General features: G+C 40.5%; 1 protein-coding gene across 3 annotated transcripts in view; it reads right to left on the reverse strand.

Moving 5' to 3' along the window:
* The window catches only part of GRM5 (glutamate metabotropic receptor 5), a gene marked incomplete at both ends in the record, with an annotated part of 232,629 nt that overhangs the window by 22,113 nt on the left and 197,978 nt on the right, over positions 1-12,538 (reverse strand). For all 3 annotated transcript variants that reach the window (XM_082277728.1, XM_082277727.1, XM_082277726.1), the window contains one exon: positions 923-1,862. In XM_082277728.1, the coding sequence (XP_082133854.1) occupies positions 923-1,862 (940 nt within the window). The remainder of the gene's footprint in view (positions 1-922; positions 1,863-12,538) is intronic.

Here is a 12,538-nt window from a genome sequence, read left to right on the forward strand (position 1 = left end):
GCACCCATATCAAAAGCGAAAGGATCAAAGGATGAAAACAAACCACTGGACAAGGTGCACGCCTACATGTTCCATCTATGAAGCAGGGCAGTGTTTCCACTCCAGAGCTCTCCTTTCTCTTTAGTGTTCACTTAAGGTAATTTTTATACACTGAACATACAAGTTGTCTTCATGATTGCTGAGTTCAAATAATGCCTTAGGAAGAAACAAAGAAAGATTTTGTAAGGGGGTAAGGCAGTATCTGTTCAGTGGCAGGAAGGGTAGACAGAGCGGGACCTGTGAACAGCTGAATTTGTTAGAGTTAGGAGGATGTGTACAGAAAAAGATAAGGAAGAGATGATAGTTGAGAACAAAGAAAGAAATTAGGAAGAGATAGTATAAGAAAGGAAAATCAAGGGAACAGGAGATAAAAGGTGCAACAGAAGAGTCATATGGAACATATCCTCAGATGCCTTAGAGTGGCTGCCCACGATGACTCTTGTGTTTAACGCTCATCCTTGATTATGGAGCTCTAACAGCAACCCTGTTGTCTTACTGCTGTCACTAGAGGTAAAATACAGACACTATGAAGTTCATTTAAGGGTAAGAGGTTGTAAATGGGTGCATTCAGGACAAGGAAATGTGTTGTATTTCTTGTTCTCTTGGGGTTTTTTCCTCCTAAGGTCTTGTTTTTCTCCCTAGATTCATGTACAGTTGTCACAGCCAGTACTTCCAAATTTGTTCTGCCATTGCTTTGTCCCCTGTTTTTGCACAGTGTTTGGACTAAATCAAACCCAAAACTTGCAGATATGGGACAGAGGACTCACTCCACTCCCGATGCAGAGGCAAAGGAAATTAGCACACTTCCCTTTTTCTTTCCACTATTAGTAACTCTCAGAAGATCATAATCACCTCCCCACGCTCCCACATTAGAAAACTTTACCTAAGCGTTTCACCAGATGATCCCCTTCTTTTCCACAGGTTCACCAGGCTGCTGGAGCGGCTCGCGGCTGAAGATGACTTTCCATCCCCTACGTGCATGCGGACTACAGTCGATGTGGTGAATGCACTGCGCACGTTTCTCTCTGGCTTAGCAAGGATGATGTACACCTTGGGCACAAACATACAGCCAAGGGCCACTGTGGCACTAAGACTCACTGAGAAACACATGGTGATTATCTTGTAGTTGCTTCCAAAATATATTGGCACAAAAGCCAGCCAAATGATGCAGGTGGTATACATCGTGAAGGCAATATATTTTGCTTCATTGAAATTAGCTGGGACATTTCTTGTCTTAAATGCATAAAAGGTGCAGCTCAAAATTAATAATCCATTATATCCAAGGGGAGTCACAACACCCAAGTTGGTGGTGTTACAAATCAGGTAGACCTCTCGGATGCTTGGGTAATCATGCATTATATCTGGTGGCTCCATTATAAAGAGGGCAACTATGATGCCTAATTGTATACATATCAAGATAAAAGCAATAACCAGCTGGGCGCAGGCACTCATGAACCTAGGTTTCTTTGTACAAATTTTCTTCTTGCTTCCAGCCAGGATTCTTGCAATGCGGTTGGTTTTAGTTACTAGAGCAGAATAGCTCATAGCCGGCGAGAGGCCAATGCCAATCCGCTGAAGGTAACAGTAAATCTGTTGAGGTTTTGCAATCAGACAGAAAGTGCACAAATAACCCAAGCAGATGCCGGCCAGAATGATGTAGCAAAGTTCTCGGCTGGATGATTTGACCACCGGAGTGTCACGGTACATTATGAATATGACTGTAACAAACAGCGTGGCCAACAGGCCCAGGCATGCAAAGACGACGGCTGCAATTGGTTCGGGATCTCCCCATCTGAGATACTGGACTGGGATGAGGTCACAACCTACAGAAAAAGAGAAAGTAAAAGGTAAACTGAAGTTTATAGATGTGAGATTCTTTAATGATAGTTAGAGGTTTTCCTGGTATTCCTCTTCTTTTTGTCTTTCAGGAAGCTGCCATTGGAATGAGTGTAGGCTCAGATTGTGTTAAAATAATGTCAATATAACGGCAAAATAAGTACATTTCAATGACAGCTTATTTCAGTAATGCACTTTATCTGGAATAGAACATGATGGCCAAGCTGATTAAGATAGGTCATGTCTCACAGTGGAATTTACTTTTTAAATTCTATGAAATATAGGAATTTATGAACAAATTTCCACAGCAAGTTGCATTACCTCAGTACAAAGTGCTTCAGAGTTCCCTGCATACTATTGACACTTAAAGGACTAGATGTCTATCCTAGTAATTATATTGTACATTATGAAGGATATTGGTCTTTGCTTAATGATTGTGGAGAGAAATCTTGTAGATTCTAACTGTCAAAAAAAGAGATATCTTTCTCATATATGCTACCTTTTTTCTAACAAAAAATTTCTAGAATTGGACTTGCAAGTAATAGGTAATTTGGAATGGCACACCCTGCTCACTTATCAGTCATTCATCCTTTTGAAAGTTCTGAAAAATTAAAACCTAATCTAACTTGTGAAATCAAACTGAATTTAATAAATTAGCAACAAAGCTGAATTAGCAGTGCAACCCACCTACAGACACTTGTTTTTCAGTTTTGTATAGGTTTTAGTAGGTCATTCTATTCACCTGGGTCATAGGAAGTCAAAAAGGCTTTTAATTCTGCAGTGTACAGTTCAGCAGACAGGAGTAACAGCTGTCAGAAAACTTGTTGCTTGCATCCCTTCTCCTTCCCTCCTCTCTTTTTGCACTGTAGAGTCTGGATAGGTATTTCTGCTTTCTGGCCAGCCTATGATATCTTCCAGGATTTCTAGGCAGACATAGCTGCTGTCTTGCTGGCTACAACCATTGGCACATGATGGCTTCCATCCTTACGTTTTGTTCCCAGGAACTGAAACTCCTGTTCAGGTCCTCTGACCTTGCTTCTTTTCATGACTTTCACTCAAGATCCAAATGGGTTCTGTGCCCTGTGGCACCAGAGTATACTATACCAACGCCTACCAAAAAAATATTTGTTCTCTACTTCCCATCAGCAGGTGATGTCCAGGTACTTCCTGGGAAGCAAGGCTTCAGTAAATGTAGCAGTTGCTCCAGAACAAAAATGTCATAACAAAAAAATGCACACACCAACACCTTTCTCTTAGGTTTTATTGCTGAGCACACATCATATGGTATGGCATATCCCTTTGGTCATTTTAGGTCAGCTGTCCTGGCTGTATCCCCTCACAAGATCTTGCTCATACCCAGCATACTGAGGAGGGAGGAATGTTGGAGAGACAACCTTGATAAATGCTGTGTTATCAATATGTCTCTAGCTATCAATGCAAAGCACAGCACTGTGAGGGCTGCTGTGGGGAAAATGAACTCCATCTCAGCTAATAAAAAAGGGGAGGACCTTGATGTTCTGGAGTGTAACTTCCTGAGAACAGTGGACATGCTGGCATTGCCAGCCAGGGCAGGACAGCAGGGAGTGGATGGTGGAAAGGAGAAAATGCAACTAAAATCTTTTATTTCCCCTATACTTGCACTGAGTTGACTAGACTTGATTACAAAATCTAAATTACTTCAAAATTTTGTATTTTTGTAATCATGTTGCTGTCTTCTGCTGAGGTCACACAGGAGAGTGTCATCCTGACTTGGAGTGGCTCGTGACAAGGCACTTCACCCTGTGAAGGTGGAGTGCCAGGCGCTCACATCTGTATTTTCAGCAGTGAGGATAATTAGGACTGTCTGGTGGGTATGTGTATGCCAAGAAATTGCAATTAATTAGGCAACCTGGGATCTCAGTGATGAACAGGAGTAAATGTAGATATCAGAACGATAATTGGCAATTTTTACATGCAAGGTCTATTGTTTGCCTTTTCCTGTATTTTAAGTGGATCTTAGAGTTTTCCAAATCTGCCACTGAAATTCTTAGTAGTAAAAACAATTTCATGAAACAGTATGGGTAGATATTAGGCTTAACTCCTTTCTTCTCCAAGTATTTCTTCATTCTGTATCTCTACAGAAATAATATAATTGAAGGTATAATACCTTCAATAAGGTGGCAATAGTACAAGGCAGATAGTGTTCTTGAAGAGAGCAGAAAAATCAGAGGAATGGGGTCAATGAGTCTTTGAACTTTAGTGCAATTAAAGGATAAAAATTTGCAGTCACTTTAGTGTAAGAGAATTGGGCTCCTTACTGAATACAGATTAATTTGCCATCCATATTTGACTGCTTTGATGTGAAAAGCTTTCTCTTGCATTAATAAAATTATTACCACACCTAAATGTAAGAAAGGTGTTAGATGATGAAACATTCTCATTGCATTAGTTGATGATAACTATTTAACTCTTGCTGTTTTTATGGGTTTACTTATTCAATAATGAGTGTGGGCATGATACTGTATTTCTTTCCAGCTTTTTCAAGCTTACAGTAGCACAGTAATCACATTATTAAAATCAACATTTTACACAAGTGAGAGTAGTGAAAAAGGGTGAAAGCAAGAAGGCATTCTCTGTTGTGTGCAGATATAAAACTTCCCCAGGAAGTTTTATAAGTAAATGACCTCTAAATCTATTTCAGATTTTAGCAAGACTTAATATTTCGTCGAAACAAATAGTTTCCAGCTTCTAACACTGCTACATATTCTTGACAGGATATTTGAAGAGAAAAGGTCTTTATCTGGTAGCTGGCCTTTGCACGCAGACAGTGATATAGGGGCTACATTTTGCCTCATTTCTAACATTGTAGCAGAGGTGAATCATAACCAAGTGTTCTTCATTAGTTTCAGACTATTTCATGCCTTCCTTGCTTTATTACTCTTTTTACATTCTCTTGATGAAATACCTAAGAAAAAAGTTGAAAACTTGTCCCATTTTTCCCATCACTGAGTATACTTTACAAGGAGATTGCTAAACTTTGCGATGATTTATTCCTCAATTAAGATTTAAAGACTGGATAATCTTCATGAAATGGTGAAGTTTTCACAAAATGATTGGTGAAGTTTTCACATAATAGTTTTGCAGGTAATGGTTTCTGCCAACGGCACTTTGCAGAAAAGGACAACTAGATCAAGTAAAAGAAAGATGGGAAAACAGAACTGTGCATGTTCATGTTGGGTTGATGGCCAGGACTACACCAAAACAAAAGCTGAAAAATGGCGCCACGAAAAGAACTCATTCCTGTCAATGGCCATGACAACGCCCCACATCCTACTTACACTTTTTCAACATCACCAATCACCTGGAAAGTTTTCTCTCCTAGCTGGCTCGGAAACAGGTGGAAAAAAGCCTGCAGTCTTGTCCTGTGGTGCCCACAGTGTGCTGAGGCACTAAGGTGATCTTTGGCTTGTGGAAAGGCTGTTTGGACACAGTCCAATTTGGAGCAGGTGTCAAGTAGTTCTGTGCTCAAGGGTGCCTGGATCCCCAGTAAAATTGATATAAAACTACCCTTTTGCTCTTCTGGCCAGAAAGATAGTCAGTGCAGAGCAAAACACCAGATACACATGTGAATAGCAAGATCAGCAGATATAAAAAAAATCAGAGTTCCATTTAACACACTAGGGAAAGGTTTTCTCAAAGGACCACCAAAAATCACAAAGAAAATACAGATAAGGTTGTCTAAGGATCTTCTGAGAAAAAAGATAAATCTTCTGATATTTTGGAAAAGCATCCAGCTACTTCATGGATGGAGTAAATTTTGCCATAAACAAGGACAGGAAATGCTCTTGAAGGCCTGACCACTGCCATAGGTCTTTAAGTAGGTCTGTTAGTACACTGTCCAATTTCTGTAGAGGCAAATTTGTCCCTTGTTTCTGATCTTTCATAGTGCATTAAAATTAGTTCATCTGGGAGAAGAGTTTACAGATATAGAGCACTGTATTATAGACCATATTTTCTGTGGATTTGATCTTAGCACTATTTTAATCTGTTATTATAACCTTGACACCTACAAGACTTTACCATGCCTTCAGCATCCATAAAAATGTATTAGCTTAGCATTGAGAAATCCCTTCCATGGCAGGCAATATAAAATACGTAACTAAACTCTCTTCAAATGTAAACTTGACAGAATAGGAATTGTGAATAGGATTCACTCTGAAAAGTGAAGGTAATTCAATAAATTCTCTTAACATCATGAGCTAAAGCTCACTGAATCTGCACATGGAGAGTAAAACTGGCAGAAAATTGCTGCTCGTTTAGTAAGTTCTAAATGTTTTTCAGTGGGATTTGGCATCCTGGCCAGCAAGTTTGACCAGTTAAAAAAAGATTTTGTTTTCTTGGTAATTTTTCAGACATCCTTCCAAGTTTATCAGAAGTCTGAACACCAAGGTTGAAACTCAAACAACAACCTAGCTACATTTTAGTAATGAATGAGTCTTCATATGGCATTTAGCACTCATTATTCAAAGTGTATTCATGTTATGAAATTAAATATTTTATATTAATGCTTCTGAATTTTTCTCTCCTTATAATCCCAAAAGATGGGAGAGGGTTATTTTGATTAGTTATGTAAGTTTCCACATATATGGAAAGCTGAGAAGCAAAAATGTCAGCATCAGAACAAAATCCTGAATAAAGCTGATGGGGTAGCTTTTATAATTTTTTTTTTCAACCCCAACATTATCCAGAGGATTACACTCTCCAAAGTCCTGAGGGACATATCAGGCCCCTGACCTTCACATGGAATCTGGACCACCTGAAGGGAGAGAGAACTTTAACATGTCAGATCTTTGTTCTGGTGCTATGGTAAATTACTGTAGTTAGCAGTCCTTTGCCTTGCTCTGCTGGGACCTTTTGAACTTGCTGCAATAGCAGGGCATGTAGAGGTGTCTTAGCTGCTGCAGCTCCCAGACTGGCACATTTACTGAAACTATCAGCAAAGGTGGCTTTGCACAGGCAATGGATGCAGCAGATGACTGCGCATATGCGTATTTTTTCACCTCTGCAGGGCAGGATTTGGGGTTGGTCACGTCTTAAACCATGAAAGCTGGAACATCTGTAGCTCAGGGGCTTGAGTCCCAAGTAACTGTAATATGTGGAATCTGTGCGTTGCAGTAAGAGGCAAGACCATGAATCTTAGAATAGTACATTAAAGTTACTTTGTGACCATATGGGAAATTATTCCTTAATTACACAAGTGTGAAGAATGACGGGAGCAACTGATGAATTACAACAATCAGGTCTCTCCTTATGCCAGCTCTACTGTTTTGATTTAAGTTTCACTGAAAAGTGCTGGCTCTGTGTGTTGTAAATGTTTTGTTCCGAAAGCAAACTTTCCATAACATAAGGCACAATTGCAAGAGGATCCTTCTGGCTTTGTTGGCGAGTACCCCTTCATCCAGTCCAGGAGCCTCCAAGAGCTGTTTGTTGAGCTCAGCAATATTGAACAAGCTCACTTGAGCCTGAAGTGCTGTGTGGCTCATGCTGGACTGGAAGCTGAAGTTCACACCTTACCTGGAACAAGCAATCAAGGGAAGAAAAGTCTGCAAACCCAGCAACAAGGGAGCAGAAAATGACAGAGGTTCTGGTCATAATATTGCCACCTGAACCCTTGACTCATCCACATATACCTTTTCCAAGAGAAGAGTGAGAGTGACTGATGGCAATGGTTACATACCATTCGGAATAAGAAATAAAATGGAAAGAGAAATAAAGGGAGCAGAAAACAGGGTGAAAACTGGACATTATCTCTACTGATGTGAATTTAAAACACTAAAAAAACCAGATAAAAATTGTATTCTCCTACCCTCAGTCTGAATTACAGCCTTAACAATTATGATCAAAAGCAAGATCCTAATAATGTTTCAGCAGCAAAATCAATGTCAACACAGGCTAAATTGTGTTCTCTCCTGCATCAGACAACTGCTGAGATCAGCCATGGCTGCAACATTATTGCAAGAGGGAATACAAGAAAGCAGCCTGATGGCAACAAGCAGTTCTTTGAAAATATTTTGGGCAAGACATGAGCTACCTTTTGCGTGGGTGAGGGGCAGATTCCAGTCTTATGAGACAGCTGAGGCTCAGACTCCCACGGAGTCTGCCACAGCCAGAATCGCCATACTGCAGGAAGAGCTGACCAAGTCCTTGTGGGGATCCACTGAGTTCCACTGCCAAGCATCGCCCCTGTCCTTGGCCCCACAGATTTGAGCTGTCCCATACAGTGCCAGGAGCCAAGACAGCAGCAGCCCCCAGCACTGTCTGTTCTTCTTGGCTCTTGCTGACTGTACAAGCAATGCCCTCAGGGTGAGGGAGGCAGTGGTCCTCACTCCTCAGTGAGGAATCCAGACCGGTACAGGCCAAATGGGATACAGCAAAGTGCTGTCAGAGCTCTGTGAAATGGTTGTTGTGTCAATTAGAGCTGGGATGCACATTTTTCAGTCCTTTCTATCCAAGGGTTTTTTGGATAATCCAGCTCTTATCTGTCACTTCCAGATGGGCAGCAAAATCATGACAGTGCTATCTGGCTTTACTGTACTTTATTTGGTGAAAGAATTTTTGTAACTGTAGTAAAAATAAATATTTCTGATATGTTCTCACCCTTGAATGGCAAAGAAAACGTTTCAAGAGGTGTAAAATAGTTAAGCTCCTATTCTCATGGGAATCAAATTAAGAAAATCAAATAGTCAGCATATTTGGAATACACAGAGACTAAGAAAAATATCAATACAACCTGAAAATAATCCAATTGTCACTGAAATTAATATAATCTAATTTAATCTAATTAATATAATCTAATATAATCTAATTTTCTTGCCATTCCTGAGGTCACTGGACAAAACTTTGGTTTTGGTATTGTTGTATGCTGTCCCTGAATGTCAGAAAGAGAGAATAATTGCTTCTCTCTCGCCTCAATAATGCCCTTAAATGATAGTGGTAACTGAACCAAGTGTTCCTACATACACTGGAAAAGCTCTGAGGCATTGAACAAAATTTATTTGGTCTTTCTAGAGCACCATTTTTGAATGCAGAAGGCCACATCCTCAGATTCTCCTCAAGATACAGAAAAATTAGCATCAGCATTTGTCTTAGCATCAAGAAAATCCCTCCATTTGTATCTAAACTTGCAGGGCACCTGTTTCTCTTCCTCCTGCTGTGAATATAGTGCAAAGAAGGGCTTTGAGGAAGAGTGGAGTGGCTGGCATATACTTCCGGACTTCAACCACCGAGTTCCTCCTGCTGTAACTGAGTCCGTGTCTCAGCCATGCTGGCCATGCTAATGTGCAAATTGGTGCTGTATTGTATGGATGTTGCCAACACAACACGTGGGGGCATAGGGGAGCTACAGTAGATTGGGAAGCATAACTTGACACTAAACCAGGAGGAGGAAAATTACTTGTGGTGCATGTTGGGATAGCACATATAAATCTGAAGAAAAGGAAGAGACTTGCTAGGTTTTTGTCCAAGGAGGAGCATGATCCCTGGGGAATATTGCATGTGAAAGCAATCTGAAACTTGTGACGAAATAAAATATGGACAGTTAATATTCCCTTTCTTGCCTCACCTTCACTTCTAGATGGAGACATTTTCCAGTAACTGATTTAATCAAGAGAAACTCGTGTTCGCTCTTGCCTTTTCCACTACTTTTGGACACCCTCTGCTTTTCTGTACTTCAGAACTTCAGTGTCTTTTTCTGTTCTGAGAATAACTTTGTTTTCCTACACATATTACATCCCTTCTGTCTTCTCCCCTGCTGCATCTGAATTCTGACATTCCATAGGTGGCTTAAAAAATGCATTAATCTCTCTTCCTTTCTGTCAGTAACATCCCTGCCATTACATATTTTATTTAGTGATGTTTGTGACACAAAACTGATGCTGATCACTGAACATAAGAAAGATGGAGCAATGTTTTGTTATGTGAGCCAAGAAAGGGTTCCAAATAAGTTTTTATCCAAGATCAGATCTCTGGCAAACACTGAGGTGCAGCTCTGTGTTGAAAGCCATTTCAGGTGCGTGGCTGATAAATTTACGGGACTCTCATCTGAAGGTGATCATGCAGGGAAGATGTATTCTAATGAGTTTTTTATATGTGTAGCCTTGCGGAGCTGACATTACCTAGGAAATGGCTTTATCAAGCAGCAAAGAGACTTAGCATACTGCAGTATCAGATGTAGGGGCATTTCAAGGAGATTGCTGTATACTTTAATAAACTGAAAGGAAATTTCCTTGCCAGAATACAAAATAAATCAACCTCTCCTTACTTTTAATGCGTATTTATTACTATATCCTATGTTGTAAACAAGATTGAGGGGCAGTTTTTTTATAAGCTGCAAAAGTTGGCACTAGAAATATGATCATTAAAAATACAGCTCACCATTTTGTGTGGATAAGCTGGGAATAGATTTTTTAAAAATATCTTTGTGATACAAATTAAATAAGACAAGATCCAACCATCATGCCAATATTAAGTTGGGTGGGGACTAGGCAGCTCTGAAGCTGTGGGATGGGTGTCCTGTTACTAGGAGGGCACATTCTATCAGCTGTGCTCATGGAGGCCAAAGAGGGGGGGTTCAGTTTCTGAATAGTGCCCACCAAATTCGTGCCTGGCTGAGGAACAAGTGCTAGATCTCCTGAGGAACATTGCTTGGCGCTGATGTCAAGGGTTCCTTTGTGTACAGATTGATTTTGGTCCCTAAAAAGGCATAACTGTAGCCAGATGAATGGTTTGCAAAATGTGATTTTGCAAACGAACACAAAATGTTTGCTCATGTAATACACAAATCAGTTAGCTTGAGTAAAAATACAACTGATTTCCTTAAAAACATTCACTGATAGGTGGAAAACCATTAATTCAACCTATAAAAGCTTTTGATGGGCCAACCCATCCCACTCTGCCATTCTGAGGGCAAAGTGAGACTTTCAGAAGATGAATCTTCCCACAAGACCATGTCATGTTTGAATCATGGAAATTCGTATGTCCTGGGGAGCCAGCTCAAAGCACATAGCCTGAGGGCCACTTTGCCTTACATATGGTGCTTAGGGTCTAATTACTCAAACTTCCCCAGGTCGGTGGGCAGTTCCCACCACTGGTTCTCTGGCTTCTCTGGTGGCGCTTGGAACAAATGCCCTCCTAACTGACTTGCAGCAGCTCCTTTTTTAGCTGACCTATGCTGGGTAAAACCTCAGGTGCTCACCTAAACAAGGGCATGAGCTGGGATCTATAACATCTCAGACAAGACCCCTGGAGGTTGAATAGCTGACCAGTTGTGAACTGGTGCAGTAACCTGGTCCCTGCAATGTGAGTTTGGAACCTTCTGAGAAGTGTACCTGACATTGTACCCCACCGCCAATACTCTGCATTGGGGACCCATGCAGCCTGTTCTCTTTTTCTCCCCTTCTCCAGTCTCCTGGCACAAGAAAGCTTTCCCTGAGACAAGAAGGCTTTTCTGGCTGATTGCTGGTTGCCTGGGGAGGCAGAACTGGGGGAGCAGGGCTATGGGAGCATAGATGCAGCAGAACTTGAAAATCCATTTTACTGCTTTTTCAGTTTTCTCAGTTGAAAAGTTTTTTTTTTTCTCAGGGAAGTGTCATGTTTGACATTTTCTGAAAAATACCCCATCATTTTCATGGTTAAATGATATTCTTGCAATAATTTGGTAGCCTAGCTCATTTACCATAGGAAGGCAACAGTCCTTAAGCAGGAAAGGACTAACTTTATAAATAAAAATCTGTCTATAGGCCAACCCTTACCTTACACTCTCCCACTTACATAAATTCATGCAGCAAACTGTGTTTTCCTTTGTCTTCCCTCACACCTCAAAGATTTTCCCCTCATCCATAGAAACTGTATGCAAATCAGGTCTGTGACCTCTTCTGGAAAAAACCCTCTCTTTTCTTCCCTTGTCCATACAAAACCTGGCACAGCAAGAACAAGGTCCCTGAACAGTGTTTTGAAGTGGTTTGTGCTCTGAAAGTTTGTATACTTTAATTCTGTTTATTAGTCATAAAGAAGAGATGCTGTGGGAGTGTTGGAGTAATTTACCTCCAAAGAAGCCTAACTGGTATTCTGCAGGAGCATAGAGGTCTATGCCATGGCAAGGTTGAACACTCTGTTCCAGCAGACTCTGATGAACAAAGGACTAACACAAATGAAAGTCTGTTTGGAGCACTCGAGTTTTTAGCAGCAGTAACTACAGCACCTAGTTCAGAACCTTTTCAGATTAAAAAAGAAGGTAGTGCACTATTCTGTACCTGTTTGGGAAGATAATAGCACTCTTAAATGCAATCTTCCTTAATAATTTCTCTGACAAGCACTTAGTTTCTCTATCTATTTGGGGCAGGGTAAGATCTGTATTACCAGAGGTTAGGACACGGCTGAATACAAAACTGTGGCCTTTTTTTTAATTATTTATTTTTGTTTTTTTAAATTTCAAGATCTAGTAATTCAGGTCTTTAGAAAGGAGCTGAACTATGTGAACAATTCCTGGATCAGGTTGAGGAGATAAATATCAGCTTCGGTTCAAATTTTAGCTTTGTCCCTGTGTTCCCTCTGACCAAAACCATCCTCATACTCACCTGTATGTGCCATTTGCTTCTTCAGCTCATTAGATGAGCGCTTTCATTGA

The sequence above is a fragment of the Coloeus monedula genome, assembly GCF_965178545.1.
Source record: "Coloeus monedula genome assembly, chromosome: 3".
In the NCBI taxonomy this organism is placed as follows: domain Eukaryota; kingdom Metazoa; phylum Chordata; class Aves; order Passeriformes; family Corvidae; genus Coloeus; species Coloeus monedula.